This window comes from Ailuropoda melanoleuca, chromosome 2 (assembly GCF_002007445.2).
Source record: "Ailuropoda melanoleuca isolate Jingjing chromosome 2, ASM200744v2, whole genome shotgun sequence".
NCBI lineage: Eukaryota > Metazoa > Chordata > Mammalia > Carnivora > Ursidae > Ailuropoda > Ailuropoda melanoleuca.
In genome coordinates, this window is record NC_048219.1 from 133893157 (window position 1) to 133920097 (window position 26941).

Here is a 26941-nt window from a genome sequence, read left to right on the forward strand (position 1 = left end):
AATAATGTGCCACTAATAGGTAGAGTGTAAATATTACAGTATAGTTAATAATTTAAGAACCTAATAAAAGTCATCCTGAAAAAAAATCCAACATATTTCAAAATAATTTTAAGCTGATACTTGAAAATATGATTTGATTTTAAGGTTATAATAAACTCAGAAAATACGTAATTCAAAATACTTTCTAGTTTTATTAACAAGTTGTGGGTAGCTTTTTCAATTGAGAGCTTGAGATTTTATCATTCTTCTTAAGTTACAAAAAAAGTAGTGTAATTGAAATTCAGTCTGCAAATAATTCATCCAGAACCTTCAAGTTTTTTTCATATTTGTGTTTGAGAATTCAAATGCTACTCTAGTAAATGAGGACAGAAAGATGTTTTATGTGCATATTTGACGAAAATACTATAGTTATGTAAAATCACACAAGAACACACCAAATCATTTTTTCTGAGGTTTAATTTTAACTAATGAATTTTAGATGATGAATGTAATGTCAATCCAAATCTTTGCTTATCTGCAATGCACAAGCTATTTTTTGTAACTTCTGGTGAAACAGATTCTTTTCACCATGGCAACGTTTTCTCCCTTGTTTATGGTCTTTTCTTTTTCTTTTCTTCTCTTCTTTTTCTCTCTTTCTTTTTCTTTCTTTTCTTTTTTGTTTCTTTTTTGTTTTTTTTTGTTGTTGTGAGTCCTTTTTCTTCAACAGCTTAACCAGTCACTTCCGGTTTGGCTAAAGAGCAATCCTAGCACAATAATGTTTCAACTTGCACGGAAGAACGCCCTTATTGAGTTGATAGAACTCCACCAGCTGGATTAGATCCGTAAATCTCGTGTGGCCATCATCCAGGGTGTGGAACAATTCACCATCATCTTCCACCTATTGGAGGGAAAACAACAAACTGGTAAGAAGAGCAAAAACCCCAAAAGGACGATCGTACTCTATTGCTTACTGTGTCTTCATACACTAAAATGGACAAGTGGATGAAACTAAAGAGAATGAAAAAAACAAAAAAACCCTTATGATGTGTTTAGTTTTTCCCTGTAACTTCCCTTGTATACAGAAGAAATATCATCTGACCCTAGGACCCACAGGGTGGCTCTACTTTCCAGACCTCAAATTCTCCCAAAGTTCTGTAGTTAGAACAGTATGACTATTGTAAATCAACAAACAGGGAGAAATCTGCACTATTCAGTGTAAAAGTAAACAAAAGATTTTAATACCCCCATAGACAGAAATTAATTTCCGTATCTGAATGTTGTCTAACAGCCTCACTTAGTATATTAGAAACAAATATTCATATAATTTCTAACCGTAAATTGATTCTGAAGCAATCAAACATTTTTTTATTTTTCTTTTATTTATTTATTATTATTTTTTACATATATGAGTACTTTATTCCTTTATATTGAGAAATAATACTCCATTGTATGCATGTACATTTCAACTATCACTTCATCAGTTAACCAAAATTTAAGTTGTTTCTAGTTGGGGCTATTAGAATGCCTTTCTGAGCATTACCACATTCTCACCAACACTTTTTTTTAAATAATTTTTTATTATGTTATATTAGTCACCATACAGTACATCCCTAGTTTTTGATGTAATGTTCCATGATTCATTACTTGCATATAACACCCAGTGCACCATGCAATACGTGCCCTCCTTAATACCCATCACCAGCCTATCCCAATCCCCCATCCCTTGCCCCTCTGAACATTATGTTAAGGGGATGACAGCTTCTTTCTTCCCCACCCCCCCCCCGGCAGTGAGTTCTTGTGGCATTAAACAACTCATACTCACCCAGGGACATTATTTACATACTCAGTGAAGTTGGGAAGATACTTCATACGGACTTTGGGTCATTCCAAACAGAGGCCATTCAAAAGGAAACAGTAGCTAGGTAGCAATCTTATGTAAAACTTCCCTGAACATAGACAGAATCTCTCTCCCACGCTACCTGGTTCCGATATACAGATCACATGCATATACCCAGGCACACACACAGAGCGTCAGCAGAAGCAACAAAAACCCCAAAGCCCAGCTGTGCCACCCAGATGCAGAATTACAGACATTTCTGAAACGTGCTCAGAAGAGTTTAAATGTGCTCTGGTTCTGCAGCACCCGGGTATCTATGCATAAGGATGAAAAACAAAACTACAAAAAAAAAAAAAGTCTGAGATAAGAAAGGAGGAAGGGTTTGAAAATTATGGTTTTTAAAGAACTGCTAGTAGAATTCAGAAAGAACCTTTAGTGGCCTTTTAACAATAGGTGGCATGGGGTCTATACAATATTGGTAAATCATATTTCATGGAAAAAGGGAAATTTAATTTTTACAATTCCTGTATTTCTTATATTAACTCAGGCTCATAAAACCATTTCTGCCAAACTTAAGTCTAGTCAAAGCATAAGCTCCCCAGTTATATTTAATAAAAGATCCAAAGAAAACCAAAGTTTCCAAAAGCTTATACATTACGATCATGTCTAATATACGAATGTGAAATCACAAATTACTTACTGGTATAATTTGAAAATGCTTTATTTTTTGTCCATGACTCATTGACAGTACGAAAGTTTTGGGGTTGCTCTGACTATCCCGTACCAAGAAAACTCTAAAGAGAGAGAAGGAATTTCAATATGTCTCTATATTTACTCATGTATTTCATAAAAATATAGCATGCAACAAATCCAGGAAGTGTATTTATAAATGTAGCCAGAGTTTTCCTTTACTGTGTATTCAATGATAGGATTATCCAACATGGTAAACAATATGGTATAACATAATCTTACACTATAAAACTGTCATCAATGCTAATTTCATTTTAATAGGATAAATATACAGCCCATTTGTCAGATTGTTTGCTCACAATAAGCAATACAATGCTGTGCAGACATCAATAATTATGTTATGTTCTTTTTCCACTGGAGAATTGGGTATTCACATGTAACGTGTTAGTGCAGAGAATGGGGCATATTAGCATATTTACTTTAACTTGTGGGTTATGTTAGTCCCCGGAAAGAGAAAATTACTTAGAATGAAATCATTTTAAACCCCTCTTCAACACGGATCCCCCTTTTTCCTTTTGATTCTGGTTCTTAGGTTACATATAAAACGGAAAGTGAGAAATGAATATATTCTAAAAAATCAATCCTGAAATCATCTATTAAATGTTGGAGTACAATGTTTTAAGTAAAAGAAACACCCAAACAACATATATTTTAATCTTGAAGAATGCAGCAGAAAAGCCTCTATAATGTCAGGCTAGCAAAATATAAGACGTGGCCTAATGGCCTAAGAGAAAAACGCTGCCAGGCCTGGGTTCTTATTTACTGGCAATACAGTGCAAAACCAGCTTTGTGTTAATTGTTGGCAAAGAGTGTGCAAACGATCCCCTCTGGTGACTCCAGGACTAATCTCACTGTGCCTGGGCACCGAATTTGAGCCATCACAGATGTCGGATGAGATTATCCATTTCATTTGTACTGTGTGAGATTCCTACATTACATCACTGGGAGATGGGACAAAAGGGAGGTTCACTCATAAAGCAAGCTGTAATTCTTCGCCCATTCCCGAGCGGATCACCACTGCCACCTAGTGGACCGCCTGGCGTCATCGCATCTTTCCAAAGGATTCTGGGCCCCCCCGCCCAATTTTTTATTAAAAATCTTAAAAAATAAAGATATTATCATTCTTTATGCAATTATTTCATTCAACTTATAAAAACTAGGCTCTGAAAGTAGGGAAATTATAATTCTTCAAAACATTTTAACAATTCTTTATGATTTATTTCTCTTCTTGGTCTCATCAGATTGTAATTCTGCTGATTGTTCAAATTTATATCTAAAAAGACTGTGCTCTGCATTGAGAAGTATATTAAAATCTTCTCTTATTTAGAGTCTCGTGAAATGCTGACTCGCTATTAATAATCTTCCATGTAGAGATGCATTTTTATCCAAATGTCAGTATTAAATCACCTTGAAATCTTGTCATCATCTTAAGCCAACCCTTGAAGATAAAAGACCCCATCACCACTTGTTTAAATTGATGCTGGTTTCATTTCTCATCCAAACCTCCATACAACCTCCTTGATTTGCACTGCATTTGAAAAGGGAATTTAGCCAGTATTACAGGAAGTATTTGAAATACCAAGTCATTTGAGAAAAAGAAAACTCTTCAGATTGTAAATATTTCGTAATACAATTTACATTTCTCTTATATCTCCCATGGCATCCTACTAAAAGGTGACATGAGAAACACTCAAGAAGCACTCTTTTCATGGATTTGCACTACTTTAAGCTTTGAAAATTCAGAGAAAATAGGAATGTAAACAGAGAGAAAAAATAAAACAAACAGTCAAAATATATTTTAAAAAAAGTGTTTTAACTGAATACACTCTGCATCAAACTTAAAACTATATAGAACATGTAAGATTGTGTCATGACACAAACCATACGTTGGAATCATATGTTGTTGACACCTCAAAACAAGTTTGGTTTTACCTGAGTTACTAGTGTTGGCACAGAAGGGGTAATATTGGTAATTATTAGTTAATAGCAGAGTATCCTATTCAGTTATCTGTTCATTTATGCACAAGTACTATACAGACACTGCTAGGATACAATGGTAACGTCTAGAACAAAGTCACTTCTGTTTTATGATAAGCTCAAGTCAAAACTATGTGTATTAACTAAGTAAGTACCGATTCCAAGAGAAATCAAAATCAACACCATTCAAAATCAAGCTTACCCATCCACAGGTCCTTGCTGAATAATCAATCGCTGAGCTTCATCTCTAGAAATTTTGTGGTGAAACCATGGCTGGGACCGGTGGATGGCTAAAGAAATAAAATGGAGGAATACAGAGCTTTGTTTGAAATCTTCACAATTTAATTACATATACTTTCCACCCGAGCTACCCAGTCACCTCACCCAAGTGCCCATCCATCCAGACATTCAGTCCCTGTGAATAGGCACAGACATACCCATGTTTGTGGCAGAGCTCTGGGAAGAGGCAGTTGGGCTACCATGGGTGGCCAGGCGTAAACATCCTTTTTTCTGCACAAAGAAAGGGGAAACAAATTTTGACTTCTGGGGTGAGACAAACTCAAATCATAAATATTTTGAAGAATGTGAAGCTATTTGTACCCTCCAAGCAAGTCCTTCTTCAACAGCGACTGAAAGGGCTTCTGTGGGATTTTCTATAACTCTGCTTTTCTGTCCTGAGAAGTCCATTGCTACGAGAGAATTCTCTGATATACTTCTCTGGAAAAAACAAAAAACAAAACCACAAAAACAAAAAAAACCCCACATGTTTTTACCATGAAAATATCTTTGAATGTTACCTCTCAGTGTTTTGCTGGCAATACATTTCCACTCTAGAATGTGATTCCAAAGGTGGCTGGCAAGAAATTTAAAAAGTAAAAAGTGCATATTTAAGATAAAAAGGGTGCTATGAAATATTTTGGTTAAATAAGTTACGTAGTTATTTGTTAATGTCACTGGATTAAGTGGTTGAGTAAAGAGACTAAAAGCTTTCAGAGTTAGCATGTTTTTCTCTTAAAAAAACCCTATCTCTTCATATTCTCTGGTAAAATGGGAAAACACCAATTTGGAAAGGAGTAACCCTTGCTGTAGCTAAAAGACCCACCATTTCTGAACGAATCTCTATTATGATTTGAGATTCACGCATTATCATTTAAATGTCAACTCTATCTACTGACAAAGCAGCTGTTTTATAAGATTCAAGATAGACAAAAGCTGTAACTTAGATTAGTTTACATCACTTCTTAAGAAAGAAATCGTACTCCTATTTCATAATGGAATAAACTACAATACGTATTTTAAAACTGTATCACATCAATGTTCATCTTACTTAGAAAATAAAATTTAGTGGTGCCTGGGTGGCTCAGTTGGTTAAGCTCTGACTCTTGATTTCAGCTTAGGTCATGATCTCAGGGTCCTGGGATCGAGCCCCATGATAGGCTCGACACTCAGTGGGAGCTGAGGATTCTCTCCCCCTCCCGCAGCTCACACACATGCACACATGCATGCATCCTCTCTCTCCCTCTCTCTCAAATAAATTAATATTTAAAAGAAGATAAGAAAAGAAAATTTAGTGAAATAATGACTCCACTAATTCCATAATACTAAAATTTCTATGATTTACTATATGAATATTTTTTTCATCTGGTGAGGGTGCACGTGGAAAACTGAGAGCTGCAAAAACAAATCTGACCAAAAAAAAAAAAAAAAAAAACTGATAAACTGATATAAGAAGGAAGACATCTCCAAACAAACGTAATTGAAACAAATAATACAGTCTTCCTTTGGCATTACTTTTTGTTTCCCATTCTCTGAAGGTGAATATGTCCAAACCTGGACTTTATTTTTACTTTTTGTTTGTTTAGGGCTCTACTTTGTGACCATCTTTTAAAAAAGACTGCCATTCCCAGTCATGCATCCTAAAAAAACCACAATTATCAAATCTCCAGTCAAAAGTCTCAGTCAGTTTATAAGAAATAACACTCTTCCAAGGAAAAAACATCCAAAGACAGCGTGGACAATGTTTAACACTTACTCCCCACTCATTAACAGAGGAGCGAAACAAAAAATGGAGTTCTAATGGTAAAGGAAGGGCCAGTGTGCCTCTGGAGACTCACGGCTGAAGACCGTTTTATAGCTCTCCACATGGATTCAGCCTTTCCTAGCTTGGTCTAAAAGACTGCAGTCAAATGTATGCTTGAAAGAACACTTGTCCATGCAAAAAATTGGGGGGCCTCACTTATCGCTGCGTCATACATCCTACGTCATTAGCATTTGCTCTCTCCTCTTTAAAGCCTGCTGTAGTGGCCCACAATCTTATTACGGTTCCTCTGGATTTCCAGAGATCCGGCATGCAATCTTTCATTTGTTACACAAGCCTTTGTAACTGACAGCTGCTCTTTCCAGACAGATGCTGTCTCTGTAATCTCTATCTGCTGTCACACCTTAGTTTGCCCTTCTCCTGCCCCCCCGTGATATTCTGTGCGGGGCTGTAGACCAGTCGGATACACTTCTGCTTTGCCAACATTAATGAACAGCCTTCACCTGCCCAAACCACAGAGTAACTAATCTCAATCATAATGATTGCTTTATCCTTATAATATCTCTACTTCATGTGCCAAGATGGGCGCTGTAATCACAAGGTCCTGATAACATAAAAATACTGTTAGGAAAGAAAAATAAACATAATCAGTTGTTTTTGTTTTTGTTTGCCTACGATACAATAGGATAGAATGTAAAACAAGGTCCCATGTTCCATAATTATTTGACATTAGTACAGAGTCTACAAGACAAATAGATATTTTCATTTGCTACATTAACTACACTAGGGAAAACACAAGAATATAGCAAATGTTTCCTACTGAATAGCAGGTGGTGGATGAAAAATTAATAGTTTACCTTTGGCGGACAAAGAAATAGAAGTGAAGCCGAATCGGACTTGAACTCAAAAGGTCATTTTCAGCTCAATTTCTTTCCCATAAGAAAGCGATGTTGATAACATTCAGAATCAGTGTACTTCTCAAATATTGGTCCCTTATTCTAGCTCTTTCTTCTGGTGGAATAAACAGGGCAAGCCCTGGAAAAGGGTCCATGATTTTAATGACATCCCTCTTTTTTCAAGAAAGAAAAGGACTGGGTACACCCTGGATTATCCAGGTCACACTCTGAGATCAGATCCAGTCACTCCTAATGAGCTTTGGACATGAAATGTTTTTCAGGCGGTTTAAGTAGGTGGCAATTAGTGGCCACACAGTCCCTGTCACCCCATTGGAAAGATGTAGGTAAACCTGCAGCACGATCCTTAGCAAGAGGGCACAGGAGTTCCTGATATCGTTCTCTCTGCTCCATACAGAGTCACAGGACATCAGAGATGTAATCGATTCCCAAACTTACGTAACCATCTCCCTTACTTTATACTGCAAGATACCAGTGACTAAACCAAGGTCACAAAGGCAGCTTACGGCAAAAGCACTGACGGACAGACCTCCTCCAGGGTCTTTTATGTACCACAGAGGAGGAGGTACAGGGAAGAAAGTGCAGTTTTCAACGCCTAGCTCAGGGTCAATGTGCGGAATAATAAGGACGTGAGTAGACTAGTTTTCCCCATCGCGGCCCTCCAGTCAGAACCATACTAACAGATGCGCCTTTGTGCTGAAAAGGACCAAATATTTGGCTTCCTGAAATATCTGCTGATGATTCTCATTTCAAAGGCAGATAGGGGTCGCTATGATGTGCTGTATTTAGCCAGGATGTGCCTTATGGTATATGACATTTTTTTTTCTTATTTCCCTTCTCTAAATGTATCCCTAGAGAAGTTAAGAATATTTTTCCTTTAAAAATATGTAACTGAAGTATACTCAGTTTTCTAAGATTCGCACTGAAGACAATGTCTGGAAGAAAACCAGCAGACACAGGCGAGGAGCACTGGCATCCATTATATAGGTCATTGATTCTTCCGTGATAACCTAGAAAGGTGGGGTGCTGTATAGACATCAAAGTAAACATAAATACCTCCCAAAACATCTCAGTTTCCTTCATGTAAGTTAAGAAGTGTGGAGATATAATTCTCAAGTGCTATTCTGTTTGGTCTTGACAAGTGCCATACAGGACAGCCAGGTCGTCCCTACACAGGCTCCCTACAAAATCCCTATTGCCAACCAGATTCACTCAAGAAGTGTCTCTCCCTATACATGGTGCTGAGCAAGCAAAGTCACACTAACCAAACTGCCATGTACCTAGTGATCAACAGTGGGACCACTTTCAGTGGAAAGTGGCAAGAATAACACCCCGCTTACATGCTAACGACAGGGATGAGACTAGACAGTACTTTGTTTATGACAATTTTTTCCTATGATTAAGAGGACACGAGGCAACTGCCTCCAAATGTATGACTGCTATTAACATGCTCATCCTTATAACTTTAGGCTCTAAGAGAAATTGAGAAGGATTTAGAAAAGGATTAAGATAATAAAATCCATTATTCTTTATATACATGTGGATTGAAAGATAAAGGTAAGCTGACAAATTATAAAAATACTCACCTAAAGCCATTGCTTTTAGAAAAATTCATTCCAGTCTTTAGTTTCTTATTTTAGGGCTTAAAAGTAATATGATACAAAGATGAAAAGTTACTCTTCCATAACATAAAGCAACATAACTACAGAATTGGAGTTCTTTTTTTCCTATTAGTCTATCAGACTTTGTAATCAACATTATTTCATGCCTCATTCCTAGAACTGAGCATTTCATCTGCTACATTACATGTGGGGAAATGCACCTTCCTTGGTCACAGCTATGAGATGCATATTTTTAACCTAAGTGGAAATGCAGCGTGTTAGCTGATTTGTAACATAGGCGCATACACCTAAATTCCTAATATACTCAATATTAAGGAGCAAGAGCAAAAATAGCCAAACTTTTAAGTTCAGAAATAAATTTCTTGTGTTAATGTACTATAAGTTAAACTTAGATTCTAAAGTAGGGAAAAGATGTGTCTGTGTGTATCTGCAAATAAATATTCAAGTTGCAGTTAGCATAAATGTGAGAAGTGGTATTAGACTTTAATGGAATGCACAAGCTATATTTTGGCTTGCAGTTTTTGGGTTTCCTGAAGAGCAGTTTGCTTCTCAAGGACCTAGACCTTAAAAAATTTTATTGTTAGAAGCCCAGAATGCAAAAGAGCTCACCTGTGTATAGTGCAGCTTTTAAAATTCCAAACCACTGGCATCTTTCTACTAGGCTATGACAATTCCAAAATCAATATTAAAGTAAAATAAATAAACCCACCACCAAAATCAATAATTAAGGAAACAGCTATAATCCCAAGGAAAATATTCTAAAAATCATATTAAAATTTAATCCTCAAATGTTGTAATGACACAGAATGATTCACATTAACTCTTTGAAATATTTACAAATTTTCTTTAACATATAACATTATCTATTGTAATCGAATACTTCATGATACTGTACTGCTGTGACTTGATCACATAAGCTGCAATCATGTGAAATCCAAGAACAAATAATTCAGTAACAGTATGTTAGGATGGTGTCAAAGAGTTACTTTACTTGACCAGAAGGAAAGAACGTAAATGTACTGCAATGCACATTTATTATACAATATTATTGCAAGTTGATATAAATATAAAACATATAGGTTAATAAATATGGCCCTTACCATGGGTGATATACTCTGAGAACTGCAGCCACTTCTACCTTGATATGGATGCATGTAATTCTGGTACAGCTGCATGCCATACTGCAGAACACATAAATAAAAACACATTCCTATCACTTTTACCACATAGGTAATTTGGGGGAAAAATCAATACTTTAATCAGTCATATATCATAATACAAAATATAAAAATTATAAGCTTTCCTTAAATTAGTAAAGCAACCATAATTTTGAAAGATAAGCTTTTAGTGCCCTACAATGATACATTTAAAAAGACAGTGTTTTTTGGGATGCCTGGGTGGCTCAATTGGTTGAGCATCTGCCTTCGGCTCAGGTCATGATCCCAGGGTCCTGGGATCAAGTTTGCATTGGGCTCCTTGCTCAGTGGAGAGCCTGCTTCTCCCTCTGCCTGCTGCTCTCCCTGCTTGTGTTTTCTCTCTCTCTCTGACAAATAAATAAATAAAATCTGAAATACATAAATAAATAAGAATAAAAAGACAGTGCTTTTTACCTGAACCCACACTTATGGTCTGGCTCACCAGTACATAGATCTGTAACTGACATTCCTACTCATTATTCTTAACACCAAAACCACCTGGAATGGTATATCACCTAGTGAAAAGAGAGCTCACTCGGGAAGGATGCCAGACTTTACGAACAAAGACTGAAAACCTTACACGCACCTTAGGCAAAACAGGGTAACATTCACCATAACTCTTCAATGACTGATTGACGAATTATGACGTCTCTTCGGCAAATCCACAACCTTGTCCCTATGTTAAAGATTCTTGACCCTGCAGCATCCTCTACTAACAATACTCTTACCACGTTGTTTAAATTCGGGGAAATCAAAATGGTAGGGATCGCACCCAAAGGGTCACAAAATACACTGTAAACTGCAGTAGGAAAAAAACACAGCATCTTTACTGTTGGGAAGTAGCACTCAAGACTCAGCTGCCAGACTACGGTTGCAAAGTGGGTCTGGACTGTAAGAGGATTACTAGGCTTGAGAAAATTAAGAATGCTAACTGCCATGACCAAACTTATTTTGGAGGGCTCACCATCTGAAGCTACAAGGTACTCCCCTTAGATTTAGTCCACTTTGTTTAAAAAGCAAAAAAAAAAAAAAAAAAAAAAAAGGAAAAAGAAAAAGAAAACAAAGCAAAACCACAACAGGACAGAGAGGCCTTTACATTTCTTTTCTTTTTTCTGGCTACCCTCAGCAATTCTGTTTCACAGAGCCGCAATGAACTTAGAAGTAAGGTCCTATATAAAAGAGATTGAGGAGACACCACGGAATCCAATCTCACCCTTAGGATGAATTCCTTTAAACATTCCAACTGAGCTGTTTCTCTACTGAAGACTATTTCCTTAAAAGCAATTCCAGCAAAGTGGATCTATTTGGTAATTACACAGAAAAATTAGAGGGCGCCTTGGAGAGTCACTGTTTCCAAGATTTTGCTTTTAACATGAATACAAATCCACATTCATTTAAAATTCTCTATGTTGACTTCTTTATCCAATTATTTCCCAACTTATAAAAATTATTTTTCAATTTACAGTCTGATTGACATTAATGGGATCTAATGAAATTTACTTTAAAACAACTCTAAACCTACCGTAACTATAAAAAGAAGACAGAGGAGCTTAATTCCTAGTCAAGTTCATTTTGGAGACGATACAATAACCTGTAAACAATACTTTCACAAGGTACATGCATGCTGTTTGGTCGCCTTTTATTGATCTGCAATGAAAAGCCAGTTACCTACTAAGACTGTTTCCTTCAAAGACGTACTGTCCCTGGTACCTGTAGTGTTAGGTAGTTGCCTCTGTGCTATTCGTGGTCTTTAGTAGGCATTGAAGTCTGGTGGAGGGGTAGGGCATGAGTCACCTTAACATGTCCCCGTCCTACGGAGGGGCAGACAACGGACCAAACTACGTAAGAAGTTAGCAGAGTTCTAGGTGAAGGGAGGGAAGAAGACAACATGTAACTAGGACACTGTACGTGAGCAATTCTCAGATTTTCCATGAATCTATTTGTAACTGGAATTTCTCCAAAGAGGATAGGAGGACCTTCCTTTGCTACTACATGAACAGTTCACACGTGTGTATGAAAAAGAAAAGGAAATAAAAATAAAACAAGGGGCCAAATTCTTGGAGGAGGCAGGTTCTAGTAAGTAGCGTGTGAAAAAATCCGAGGCCCTTTCCATCTAATCAACATAACAGACTCGTCTGTCCCTGAACCTCCAACTAAGTACGGCGATAAACTGGAAATACAATAGACACCAGAGTTGAAAATCAATCAAAAGATACCTCTAACACCACGTGAGTCCAGGTGCACCAGCCGGGGGATGAGACAGGTGTCCCGTGGACGACAAGCTGCCAGGGGAAACCACCTGGGGAAACGCCCCTATTAGAGTCTTTCAAATGTGTCTGTGCTGGCAAGCCCTGGCTTCCTGTATCTGGGTATTTTAAAGGGCAAAGCAGATCATATCACTTTCCCATTTGAAACTGTTTGGTGGTTTATCATTGCCTCCAGGAAAAAGGTTCTCCCTGATGCCTGCCTCCCTCTCTGCCTCATCTGGAAAAGCTTTACCACAATAAAAAAAAGAAAAAAAGATACAAGGAACATGGATATGGTAGGCAGAATAATGGCCCCCAGAGATGTCCACATCCTAATTCCTGGAGCCTGTGAATATGTTAGGTTACCTGGCATGGAGGAATTAATGTTGCAGATAAAATTAAGGGTGCTAATCAGCTGATGTTGAAATTAAGTGATTACCTTGTATTATCTATGTAGATCCCATATAATCACAAGGCCCCTTAATAAGTGGAAGAGGGAGGCAGAGAAGAGAACCAAGTCACAGCATGAAAAGGTCTTAGCTCGACATTGCTGGTGGTTGAGGGTAGAGAAAGAGACCACGAGCCAAGGAGTTTGGGCAGCCTCTAAAGTCTGAAACGGGCATGAGAAATGGATTCTCCCCCAGAGTCTCTGGAAGGGAATGCAGGTCACCTTACATTTAGGCCAACAAGACCCATTTCAGACTTCCTGAATGACAACAGTGTAGGATAATAAATCTGTGCTGTTTTAGGTCACTAAAGTGGTAGTCATTTGTTACAGCAGCCATAGAAACCAACACAACAGAGCATCCTCGAAGTGGACATTTGTGCCTTGGAAGAGGCTTCAAAAAGAATCAAATGAGAAAAAAAGTGAGAAGGGGACAATCTTATAGGAACAGCATTCTGGATATGCAAGGATCAAAAAGCAAAACAAAACAAAACAAAACACCAGCTTTTAGTATATTTCATCCATTCTTGGACACATGCTTCTTTTCAAATTTCAACACTCATAAATTTGCCTTAACTATAGTATCTTATATTCACTGTGGACCAGGTGACTTGTCACTGCCTGCAATGTTTAGTGAGATCAAGTAATCATTTACATCAAACCTTGCAGAAGGGATGCCACTAGCTAGAAAGACAACTCCAGAGACCACGGCAGAACACCTGAGAAGTTCTGCCTCCTCGAAGCTCTTGACGGCACAGAGCGAGGAAGTCTGTATGAAATAGGGTATCCACAGTTCTGAGATAAAAATGATTCAGGAAAGCCAGACTTAGAATATGTTTTATAGCTACCTCACATAATTTATTTCATATATATGTGTGTGTGTGTACACAAAATTGATAAATGATGAAAATCTACATCTATAGGCCTAAATAAATCTAAAATAACTAAATGAAAATAAAAATCATAAGGGATATGAAAACATCATATCATAATTTTATTGGCATAATTCTTTTCTTTCTACTTATAGAAAAAAATAATGGTGTTCCTAGTAAAATCAGTGACATTAAAGGAAGTGTGCTTACCACCTGCTTTGGAGTTGGGTGTCTGTCACTGAGATCAAACTAGAAGGGAGGAAGGCTTGACTAACAAGGTTAGAAAGCATCTCCTTTACCAGCCTAGCCTGATTTCCAGAGTTCTGATGGAAGAAAAAAGAAAACCAGAGACCTCAAGGTATTTTCTCTACTATTACTGTGATGTGTTAGAGTATTCAGAGTGTCAGCCTCTTCATCTGTAAAAGGAGAGGACTGGATGAGGTAGTTAATTCTGAATCAGGCAAACATCTGGAGTTCACTCACTAAATCGGGATCCCCAAGGATGGGGCTGGGAACACAGAACATCAGAACACTCCTCAGGTGACTCCAATGCACGTCCGGAGTTAACTAGTTATGGCTTCCTTGACTGGTTGGTTCCCTACACTCTCTAAAGCTCGCTTTCTTTCTTTCTTTCTTTCTTTCTTTCTTTCTTTCTTTCTTTCTTTCTTTCTTTCTTTCCCTTTCTTTCTTTCTTTCTTTCTCTCTCTCTCTTTCTTTCTTTCTTCTTTCACATTTTATGACAATGAGAGCAACGTAGAAGCAATTACTTACCATGAGGGTTCAAAGAATCAAGACTTCTAAGCTTTGTTGAAACCAAAATCATGACAGTCATTTAACAGTAGACTATCTGAGAAACAAACCTCTTGTAAAAAGGTAACTACAGTGGCTATCTGCAATAACAGCAAAAGGAAGCAAATTTCATAGCTAATCCAAAAGCTTCCTTTAAGCCATTTAAAAATTTTTCTGCTTATACAACTTCACATCCACTAGGATTATTTTTTTTTTAAAGGAAAATAACAAGTGTTAGTAAGGATATAGAGGAATTGGAATTCTCACACATTGCAGATGGGAACATTAAACAGTTTAGCCACTGTGGAAAACATTTTGGCAATTCTTCAAAAGGTTAAACGGAATTACCATATGACCAGCAATTCTATTCCTAGGTACGTACCCTCCAAATTGAAAACAGTTACCCAAATAAACACATGAACACATATGTTCATAGCAGTACTATAGACAAAAGATGCAAACAACTCAAATGTCCATTAATGGATAAATGAATAAACAATTGTTTATCTAACATATATATCCAATATATATACATAAATACATACACACATACAATGGAGTATTATTCAGCCATAAAAAAAGAATCAAGTACTGATCTACACTATCTGGTGGATGAACCACAAAACTATATGCTAAATAAAAAAAGCCAGACACAAAAGGTCAGATACTGTATGATTCCATTTCTATGAAATGTCCAAATAGGGAAATTCTAGAGAGACACACACAGATATGGATGGTTGCCAGGGGCTGGGAGTAACTGTTTAATGGGTATGCAGTTTCCTTTTGAGGTGATAAAAATGTTTTGGAGCCCAGAGCTACATAGAGGGGGCGGGTGTACAACATTTTGAATGAACTAAATGCCACAGTATTGTTCATATAGTTAAAATGAACACAGTTAATAATACATTCATCATGTTAGCATAGTTGATTAAAATAGTTAATTCGGTTGATTTCATGTTTTGTGAATTTCACCTCAATTAAATAAATTAAAAGGATAAAAAATAAAACTTGTCTTCCCAACCTGGTATGACAACTAATAATTCGGATTCTGATTATTCTGCTCTTCTTCAAAAGGAAATGGTTGATAATTTTTTTAATTATGAAGTTGTGTTAAATTTACTAGCATACAAGTTTTGAAATTAAATGTGTTTTCTGTACATTCTAGAAGAAATCATTCTTTCTTCCCCATGTAACTTTTAGAACACTATTACTCCTTTCAAAATGCTCCCCAGTAAACTATGCTTATTTAAGTTGTAATTTCTACTTAACACAAAGGTTGATGTTTTAATAGTATATTATAGTAAAATTTACACAATAATTTGAAGTAAACTAGAAAGCAATTTATACGACACTTAAATGAAATGTGGAACAGCTGCATTAAACATACCTAGATGGGCACATTTTAAAACACACGTCATGATGGATTGACAGCAATATTTTAAAAATGCAGACTGAGTCATGTATAGAAGTTTTAATCAGTTATATGTAATACTCTTGAAAAAAATAAAATTCAGAGCATTCATAAAAATGGAATACTTACTCCACACGCACAAGATTAATTCGTTAGGCTATTCCACTCTACTAATGTTTATCTTCAGATAAAAAAAAAAAACCACATATTTGGGTACATGGACTTATAGTGAGCCCTCACATTTTGAAATACAGATATTTTCAAACTTTGATGGCACTCACAGCATTAATAGAAATTCACGCCTGCAGTGAGATTACCTTAAGCAATCTAATCGCAGTCACCCAGCACGTCCTACTCTGCTCTTCTTCTGCACAGAGCATTTTCAGGTCTCGGGGCCCTCCTGCTTTGTTAGGCTAGAAGGCCACAGCACATTGTTTATCGTTAATGCATATCTTGAAGGTAACACCTGTTGAAATAAAAGCCACTAAAATTCTCCTATATATAAGAGAAAGCTGTCTCTTTTTTTAAAAGAAATTAAAAGAAACCCAAGCTTACCTAACAGGCTGAGGCTTGCTTTATTCATCTATCAAAATATTAAGCCTGTACCTTAAAGCCGAATCCATAGTTAGTCGGTGCTCCGTGTTTTTTTTTGCCTGCCAGGGACACATAAATATCACTATTGCCAAATTCGCTGAAAAACTGCAAATGCCGTGGTTCCTTTAAAAAGATACAGATGTGAGTGTTGAAATGAATCCATACTTTTGCACACTCTCTTTTGTATTTTTATTATATCACATAACTTATACCTTGGCAAAAAATTATTCCAAATAATGGCACAGAAACAAAAAGGGAAGAAAAATGAAGTTACTAGATCCTTCAAGAACCAGGAGCTTGATACAATATTATTTGAGAAGTGGCGACTTGTTGATCATTTAACTGCCAATATATGCCAAAAAAATTATCTTCCTATTTTAAAATTATTCTCTTTAAGCACTATTTCAGGTATCTCAGGGAGAGAAGGCAGCAAAGAATGGCTTTTGAAAATGTTTTCCTTGTCCAAATTTCAAATAATGGGAGTTCAACAAAGGCAAGAAGGGTGGTTTGAGCTTCTAAAGAAGTGAGAGAAGAAAAAAGGAGAAAGAGACGAGGATCCCTGCTTCGTTTAGAAAAGATCCCCTGTCACATTTGGGTAGTGCCTACCTCACCACGGCAAGCCATGAAACAGGCGGCATCACCGCCTTCTGTAGGAAAAGAAGGAGGCCTGTACCAATGAGTTCTGGGAAATTACCTGGCAGTGGAATGTGTCTGATTTTCAAGGTAAAGTGGGATCATGAACAGCTATTTCTTCTCTGGGAGATCCATGAGATTGAAAGCTGGTCATGGGAAATCACTGGGTCATATTATTCTGTGATAGGTTAATAACTTGGAGAAGTGCTTAATTCTGGGGTCGGATGTGTAATCAAAACTGACCAAAATGCATTTGTTCTTTAAAACCTTGCTTGTAGTGTGGTCCCTGACCAGGAGCATTGGCGCCACCCAGGAGCTTATTAGAAATGCAAAACTCTGTGGCCCCCACCACAGACCTACTGAATCGAAATCTGCATTTTAACAAGATCCCAGGTGATTCATAGGCACTGAAAATTGAGAAGCAGTGCTCTAAAACAAAACAAAATGAAAAAGACAGAAAACCCAGGACATTCAGCAATTTGAGCAACCCATTCAAATCCAAAGCCAAAAAAATTTCATTTACCAGCAGGCTATTCCATCCCTGATGATTGGTAGAGCGAGAGTTTCTGTGTATGTCACTGTCCTCTGTGTGTCACTGTTCTTAGGCATTTTGATCTAATGAATGACTACAGTTCCCATCTCCATGGGAGAATACGGCAGAAAAGAAAACTGTTAAAAGAGACCCAACCTAGGGCCCTTGGAACAAGGGAAGAGGAAGGAGAAAGGTACTCTTACTGTCGTGGCCTTTAAAACTATCTTTTGATAGAAACTGATTTGCTAGTAAAAATCTCTGATTCCTATGAAGAAAAGATAAAACCAGCCCTGTCCACTGTTACTGTAGAAGTCTATGTAGCTGAGTCTTCTGGATGTAAGAAAAAGGGAGCTTGAGAAACTTCTAGAAGGCTACAGAGGCATGATGAGTTTCATCTCTTGGCTGACTTTTGCTCCATTAGTGCAGATATATCAAGGCTCATGATACTGTAAGACCACAAGCCTGGCATTGTCAGCAAAGCCTACACATGCACATGTGTATACAAGGGGAGAGCTGGAGAGACGCAGAGTACTTAGTTGTTTCTCTGTAAATAAAAGTCATAGCCATCTCCAAGGCTTGCAGCTGTGGTTAACTAACTCCCATGCAGCCCACATCTTCAGAAAGTATAATAAATCAAGACCTTCTCACAGAAAAAGGACAGGAAATGGACTCTTTCCCAGGCAGAAATGTCATATTAGACATTAGATAACATGCATAATTTATATCGAGGTCATAATCCTTGAGGTTACTTAATACCTTGTATTTCTTTCTTTTTTTTTTTTGAGGGGAAACTTAAAATCATTTTCATGTATAGACTGTGGAACATAAGCTCATTAGACACAGGCTAGAGAGAAGAATATTATATACTGAAGTACAGCGGAGTCAGACACTATGTTGAAAAGAGCTAAAATATATACTGAGAATAGTGGTTTGATGCTTGTAATTCTGCCTGGCCAAGGGGAAGACCATTGCAAGCGTAAAAACATGGATCCAGTAGAAGGGATAAGGAGCTGTCTTTTGTATAATGGGTGGGCAGGGAAAGGAAGTGAAGGCTGGAGTAAAAATATAATGGGCAGTTGATTTTAATGAGAAACGAGTTGAAGAAATAAGAATTTAGGAATTAAAGAAACATTCACTGGGAAGAGTGCGATCGATATGATTACTGGATTTAGAAGCCAGTTTTCTCTGATGTTAAAAGTATAAAGATATGTATGTATTTGTTTAAAAAACACTTTCATATGTAATTTCATACTTAGGAACACAGGGAAAAGAGCAACCTCACTAAAATTTAGACTAGAGAAAGTCTAAAACCTCACTAAAATTTAGACTAGAGAAAGTCTAAAACCTTAATTACAGAAATAAGTAATTAGGTATTCTAACATTATTCCTGATAGAAAAATTTGAAAGCTAGTTTAAATGTTCAAGAAAAATTAGTTCAATACTAGTAGTCAAATGATATATACTTAAAAACAAAACATTTCTGTAAGAGAATGTGATGCTAAATTAGTAGAGCTCCGTTCCATCACTTACACTTCAAGGGGACACACACACGTGACATGCACACATGTGAACAACAACAAGGAAAACCGTGTATGAGGGAAATCTGAGGAAAGTATGGAGGAGTCAACTATTACTCCTTGTGGCTCCGTGTCACTCGAATATCTCGTCGCTGTCATTAACTGTATTCTGGGCATTTCCATTTGGATTCTTCACCCTTAACACAATATATCTAGAACTAAGATCATTATCTTCCTTCTAAGACAATGTGATAGCAAACCTATTCCTGTTTACTGTATTAAATCATTGACTATTTCTTATTTCTTTCTCCAAGAACATTTAAAAATGCTTCCTCTCCTTTCACATCAAGCAGTCTACAAAACCTGGCCAGTTGCCATTTAATCTTGCATCCATCTCTTTCTTCCCCCTCCACTGCTCATCCTAAATTAGATCCCATCACCTCCACTCTAGATTACCAAATGACCATCTAATTGGCATCTGTGCCTCTAGTCAATCTCTCTCTCTCTCCTCCCACTCCCTGCCTCCTTTGCTCCCTCCCCCTTATTCTCTTTTTTCTCTTCCTCCCTCGATCTACCTGATTTTTTTAAAGCTCCCTAGGACCATAGCAATCTTACAACTTGATCATCTCACTCTCTTGCTCAAAAATTTCCACTGGCTTTCTATAGTGAGTTGAGTGATTGCCCTCCCCCCAAATATGTCCATGCCCCCATCGCAAGAAACTGTGACTACCACCTGATTTGGAAAAAGGGTTTTTGCAAATATAATTAGGTTAAGAATCTCAAGATGAGACCATCTCAAATTATCTGGGTGGGCCCTAAATCCAATGACAAGTGTCCTTATATGAGAAGGAGAAAAAGAAGGCCATGTAAAGACAGGGAGGCTGGAGGGAGGCTGCCATAAGCCAATGGGTGCCAGGAGCCATGACTAGCCAAGACAGAAAAGCCTACAGAAATTTAAAGGATCACATAATGAGAGTGAGAATAAATAATGGATGAACATTTCCAGCATAAAAGAAAAACAGAAATCTGCAGTTTGAATGCATATGTTGAGAATCGAGTAAGATTTATCAGAATACAGTTGAATGCATCTAGAAATATGGTCAGGGAAATTACTGAACAATGATTATCATAATATTTGAAAAACAGCCAGAGAAAAATGACAGATCACCCACAAAGAATTAACAATATTGTTTGACCACAACAGATGCATGAAAACAGAATTAAAATAGCCACCCATGAAAACTCTCAAAAGTAGTTTTACTAGAAAGAGATCAATGCTTTGCATAAAACCTCAGCACTTACAAAACACGGCGTAGTTGACCTTAACTAGACCACACAGACGTACAGACAACCCAGTGCTGAGCATGGGGGGAATAACATGGGTGAGTGGTGGTGTGTGGGGGCATCTGCACAAGTGAGTCTATGTGCCTGTATGCACAGGCATGTGCACACCAGCACACAAGCGAACACATGCATCCACCCCGGTCGTAGTACAACTCCCTTTAAGAACCTAAACTCTAGCTAAGGAGACAGAACTACCACATACACAAAGGAATTAAGGAGCAATTACAGACTCAGCGGACTGTCACTAACTACATCAACAAAAACAAGTTCAGAAGTGGGCAAGATTAGCAGGATGACCTGGGGGGAAAAGAGGAGATGCGAACTGTGCCGGGTCTCACCATCTGCAGCCAAGGGTAAGGAGGAGAGGGTGAATGTGCAGTGGAGAAGAAATGGTCACAGTATGTGGTCCCGAAATAAGAGCGTCTAGATTCCATCACAGGATATATGTTGAAATTAGCGGGGAACGAAGCTGAATAGTCAGTTTTTAAACAGATTATGGCAAACATTTGGGATCTAAAATCAATGTGCCAACTCTTGATATCTAGTAAGAAACTAATAAAAACAAAGGAAAACCCACTTTCACTTATAATTCATAATACATCATGGACATTTCAATTACCTTTGATGTCCCTTTAGTAGAAAAATATAAACCAGATCTTCTTAGAAGGAAGTAAATCTTTTTCCAGGACTTCTTTCCCTGCTCTTTTGCATGTAAGAAGCCATGGATTTCAGGGTATGTGCTTGAACTCAGAAACATCTGCAAGAAAAGTTAGACACCCTCATGCTGTTTCTGAATCGGTAATACTGTAGCCTTATGATAACCTAAGATTTCAAATATAAACATGTAAACTCTAACAGTGTCAATACCACGTAAATGTACCATTACAGGTATGGCAATATAAATACAACAGAAAATAAATCAGTTTTTTGATGACCTGAGGCAAGTTCCAAATGAAAATCCGTTCACAGAATATACATTCTAAGCAGTCAGGACTTAGCCAAACACCAAAATGATAACTTATTTGAATGTCTATTATTCGAACGTCTAAGAGTTAAGTCCTGATACTTTTCATCCTTTTCTATGATTGTCCCTGAGAACCTATCAACTTCATTACAGTGTAAGTAAAAGACCACAATCTTAACTTCAATTATTCAATTGTTTAGAAAGTTGAGCAGAGTTCACCTCTCCTTGATGAGGTAAAGCAAACAATCTTTTCTTTGTCCTCTACGGGGATCAGTGGGGGGTGGCTACAGCACTGTGTTTTTTTCCAAAGAGAACTGCAACACTATCTCCCATCCCACCTGCTCTTCTGCAAAGTGATCTTGGCACCTAACGGTGAAGAGCTGGAGTCTTGTTTCTCTACCCCTCTGAATCTAGGCAAGGCTTATTAAGGCTGCTTTGATCAATGGTATATAGCAGAAGTGACAGCTCATTCTAGTTCTAGTCCGTAACTAGCCCAATGGCCTCCACTAGCTAACTCCTGGAAGCTAGCGGTCACTAAGAAATGTGACTACCCTGAGACAGCTCTGTGGTGAGAAGCCCAATGCACTAGTAAAGCCCTTGAGGATGGGGACCCCAAGTGGAGAGAAGAGAGGCCAAGGGGTAGCAGGGGCACAGAGTGAAAAGCCATCTTAGAAGAGGATCCTCAACCCCCAGAGAGTCAATGTGCCTCAGACATGACCCACCCAGCTAAACCCTCTCAAATTCCTGACCCACAAAATTGTTGGCAAAATGTGAGTGGGTACTTAAGCCATTAAGGTTTGGAATAGTTTGTTACAAAGTACTAATGAACTGAGAGAGTAGGCACGTGTTGGTCAGGAAAATGAGAATGAAAAGGAATAGCTCTGTAGGAGTGGTTGTACTCAGCATCCTTAATAAGACAATGGAACTGCATTAGCATCTCATTGAAAGAAGAAAACAGAAATCCCTGTGAATAAACAAATGCAAAATGGAAAAACTGAAAGTAAGAGAAATTACTACCTAAAATGATGTGACATATTTTAAAAGGCTACTCAGGGAAATGCTGAGAGTAGATATGTATGTTTTTAAGTAAATTATTTAAAAATTTTTTAATTTAATGAGCCACAGTTATTAATTAATTGACATGCAAAACAGGCAAGTAGGTTTTTTAGTTTGAGTGCTTTCCAAGTTATTAAACCAAACCAATTAAATTTTAAAAAGGGAGTCATGGAGGTCATACTAGAAAGAGAAGAAACGTTTTAAAAAGTGGAAACATTGCCTCAGTGGAGAGAAAAGGTCAGGTGCACATGCAGGACTATCTGATTCCAAAGCTATGATTTTTCTTGTTTTTGTAACTTCACATTAAAGTAATATAACTACATTAGAGGAGAACCGGGGAAAGGAGGCAGAATAAAAACTCCAACCCACCGCCCTGTCACAATCCAGTGGTGAAGCACTGAGAGGGCCTGGGAGCTGGGGGTCCTCGGGCACAGCTGCTGCTACCCCTGCATTCAGCCTAGTATTCTGATGGGGTGTCTGTGAAACCCGGTGGCATAGAAGAAGCTTTTAGGAAAATCTTTTGAGACTAATCATAGTTCTAAAATATTATGAAGAGCAAAAATGAAATATAACCTATTAAAAAGCCCATAGCAAACAGATCTGTACCACCCAATATATTTACTGATATATTTAAATACCAATATATTTAAAGTAGTATCTATATTGGAAATATTAAAAGTTGTCTTCTTTAAAGATCAGAGAATACTGAGTGGATCTGAAGATACCCGCGGGCTTAGATCAAACAGTAACCATTATAAAGACATTGTTGAACATTAACCCGTTAACAACTGCAGAGCTTCTGATCTGAAATCTACTGATCTACAAAAAATAAAATAACGAAAATCATTCTTTTGTTGTAATGAAAATATCTTTTGGACCACGTAAAGCCACTGCCAGTCTTGAAGAAATGAGCCCCAAAGATGCAAAACTAAGGAGATTTTTAATTACATCACCAGGATTCTTAATTCAGCTAAGACATTTCAGAATTCTGCTCAAGGATCCAATGTAGCTATGACACATATCAGTGTACAAAATATATATATTTTTATATCCTTGTTTCTCCTTTCACTTAGTTGGTAAATGTTTTATCACAAATAGGATTGGGAGCATTTGCTATAAAAGTTAATACTAAATATCTGTTAGCAAAATGTCTACAATTTACTGGGGATTTTGATTTTTCAAAAAGACTAACATGGTCTTTAAACACATCACAGAGCAAAATTCTGCAAGTTTCCTTTCATGATACACATTTTTTGAACACATTTTTTAAACACTGAAAATCCTTTGACAATTGGCCAAAACTAGAAAGAAAAATGGTGTTAGGAGCCTTTCCTGATTTAGGGAGTTCTTTTTTCAGGTTTTGTTCTTTTCTTTCCTATCCTTTCTTTTCTTTGCAGGTTCACCTCCAGCAAAAATTCATCCATCGAGGTATAACATTTCAAAATCTGGGCATGTAAAAATATGGACCTTAAATTTTCCCTTTATTACACTCTTACTTACATACTTTAATAGAAATATATTTTACCTGCAAAATCTGTGTGGGGGATATTTCACCATTGGTTTCAGTTGCAAAAGATACCATATGCTCTGGAAAAAAATACTGACGAAAAGATACAGGTTACATTACCTCAAAAGCCATGCTAGAAAAGATTCAATTATGACCGATATAGTAAGCTAGAACAAAAGTTCTTTAAATCAGTGTGTTGAAAATTCACCTAAAGTGCTTCTTAAAATGCCAATCCCTGGACTCTACATTCAGGGGTCTTAATGAGAAGGTAGGAGTAGGGCCCAAAGTTAGCAAACACCCTCAGATAATGCGGATGCAGAGAGAGCCACATTCGTCAAGTTCAAAACACTGCCTTCAGGATGACGGCGTGCTGTGTCCCATATCTCTTTCCTGAGTCCTGTGGCCACTCTAGCGGGTACTAAAGGACCATCAACTCCATGTCACAAAGCCAAGGCTCCAAGAAGTAAAGGGTATACCCAAGGTCACAGCCCCATGTAGAAGAGCCAGGACTTGCCGTGGGGCCAGGGAGCTAAAAGTCAGGACCTTTCCAACCTTGTTCAATCATAAAATTCACCCAGGGCAGTTGTTTAAAATAGGAATTCCCAGGACTCATTCCTGGAGTGTCTGATTCAGCAGGTCTGGGTACTTTCTCCTCCCCCAGGGAATTTTTATGATCAGACACATTTGGGGAAATAGAGACTACTCTACTTCCTCCAAGGACAGGGTTTTACAACCATTCTATTATCATTTGGTCTAATACTGTGGTCAGTACTAGTTAATAGCATTCCTGGCCTCTACCCACTAGCAGCCCCCCTCCCCCTCCACCCCCAGAATGACAAGCAAAAACATCTCCAGACATTGTCAAATCACCCCTAGTTGAGAACCACTGCTCTAGGTCTACAAAATGAGTGTACAGCTCTGTTCAAAGAATAAGAACAATAAAAAAATATAACCCAAAACAAGCACTAAAACCATATGTCTTTAACTATACTTTTAAATTCTTTCTTTTAACAAAGATCCACAACTAGAAAATAGTTTCCCTTCAAATTCTAATTCTATTTAATTTTTACTAGGACTCTTATTTTCTTTGTCAAAGATCATCCTATTATGTTTTTATTAATAGGTTCAAATAAAAGAGAACATAAGAGGTCTTTCAGGGTTTGAAAATATTCTATTATAGTGTGTATCATATATTTTTCATAAAGGATCATTTCAATCCAATTATCCAAAACTTCGTGTAAAAATATGCTACAGCTGCAGAGACAAAAACAATTTAAAATAATGAGCCCAGAGGCTATTCTGATTTCTCCAGATCCTTAGTCTTCACTAGAATGTGACACACATTGCTTTTCTTTTAAAGAGAACTATCATGAAAGTAGTATTTATTAGATAATGCTCTGGTCTTTATCTCATTTCTACTTAACTCAGTCATTACTGGACTGAAAAAATATTTTGGAACAGCAAGATTCATGTCAATCTGAAATTTTTGGGTAAGATATAGCACTCCTAACAATCATCAATCTGTCTTTACTTTAGAAATTTTCTTATTTAAATTTCCTAAATTCTGTAAAAAGTGTTAAACTATAGTATTTTGGAGCTGCTTAAAGATATCTAATAATTGATTCCCCAAATTAAATGTACAATAGTTTCCTTTTCTTTAAAAGCAAGAAAAAGAAGAAATAGCTCCCAAAACAGTTCATCTGAACTTGTGTCATAATGCTGACTAATCATTGTCAGAGTATGAAGAAACGTGACTACGATGTTCACGGAACAGAATTTTTACCTACAATTTATTGTACGGGGAATCCTATTGGATTTGTGATGACTCTTTTCTTCACATAAAATAAAATAACATTTAACAAATTCATTTATTTCCCAAAACTATTAATGAGGATTTTACTTACCATTGGGTTTTTAAAGAATTCATATTTGGCATAATTTTTTCTAAAGTATAGTTTATTTTCTTCTTCCATTCCCCAGTTAGATAGCACTTCAATCACCAGCTCATGGTCTTCCATTGTTCTTTCTGTAAGGAATGTTTCCATGAGTATGTCAACAGATGGATGGATGGATGGATGGGTGGATGGATGGATAGATGGATGGACAAACGAACAGACAGAAAGACAGACAAACAGGTAGGGAGAAAGAAATATATATGGATACATGTATCCATACAAATTTATAAATTATATTATGTATGTATCTTTATTAAATATAGCAAATATTACCTCAATTCTAGAATAGCCAGATTGATAATGTTTTAGCAATTTTGAATTAGTAATGTTGATTTTTTATACCCAAGCAGACTGTAACCTGAGGAGAAAAGTGACAAAATATCACAATGCAATTTTTGCTAATTCTCAATTCCTTTTATTGCTATGTAAATTATAATTAAGTTTGATAATAAATCTGCATTAAGAATGCAGGAGCTATTCTTTTTTCTCCAATTCGTCGTGATGCCAAAATTAAAATATTTGCCTCAAGGTTGAACAATTCACCCCATTAAGAGATGAAAAATTTTGACAGGTTCAAAATGCATGTAAGATACATAGTCTGGATAGTTGAAAAAAATTAAAATAAATGCTTTAAAAGGAAAAATCTGAATGCAAGAACATATAATTTTTAAGAAACCTAATTTCTTGTGGCACTTTATCCTTTCAAAGCTAATGTTCAGACAAATATATTTTAGGTAAGGTGGGAAGGCACTTGGAAGGAAAG

General features: G+C 37.0%; 1 protein-coding gene across 3 annotated transcripts in view; it reads right to left on the minus strand.

Annotated features, from left to right (window-relative positions):
- Positions 1-438: 438 nt before the first annotated feature.
- The window catches only part of GRB14 (growth factor receptor bound protein 14), a 111698-nt gene continuing 85195 nt past the window's right edge, over positions 439-26941 (minus strand). For 2 of the 3 annotated variants that reach the window (XM_034654658.1, XM_034654659.1), the window contains exons 3-13: positions 26128-26249; positions 24242-24316; positions 21316-21453; positions 16683-16793; positions 16394-16489; positions 10218-10298; positions 5144-5260; positions 4981-5053; positions 4746-4833; positions 2517-2610; positions 439-877 (exon numbers count right to left, since the gene is read on the minus strand). In XM_034654658.1, the coding sequence (XP_034510549.1) occupies positions 731-877; positions 2517-2610; positions 4746-4833; positions 4981-5053; positions 5144-5260; positions 10218-10298; positions 16394-16489; positions 16683-16793; positions 21316-21453; positions 24242-24316; positions 26128-26249 (1142 nt within the window). In that variant the 3' untranslated portion in view covers positions 439-730. Of the gene's footprint in view, positions 878-2516; positions 2611-4745; positions 4834-4980; positions 5054-5143; positions 5261-10217; positions 10299-16393; positions 16490-16682; positions 16794-21315; positions 21454-24241; positions 24317-26127; positions 26250-26451; positions 26492-26941 lie in introns of those variants that run through there. The other variant, XM_034654660.1, reaches the window with a different exon arrangement.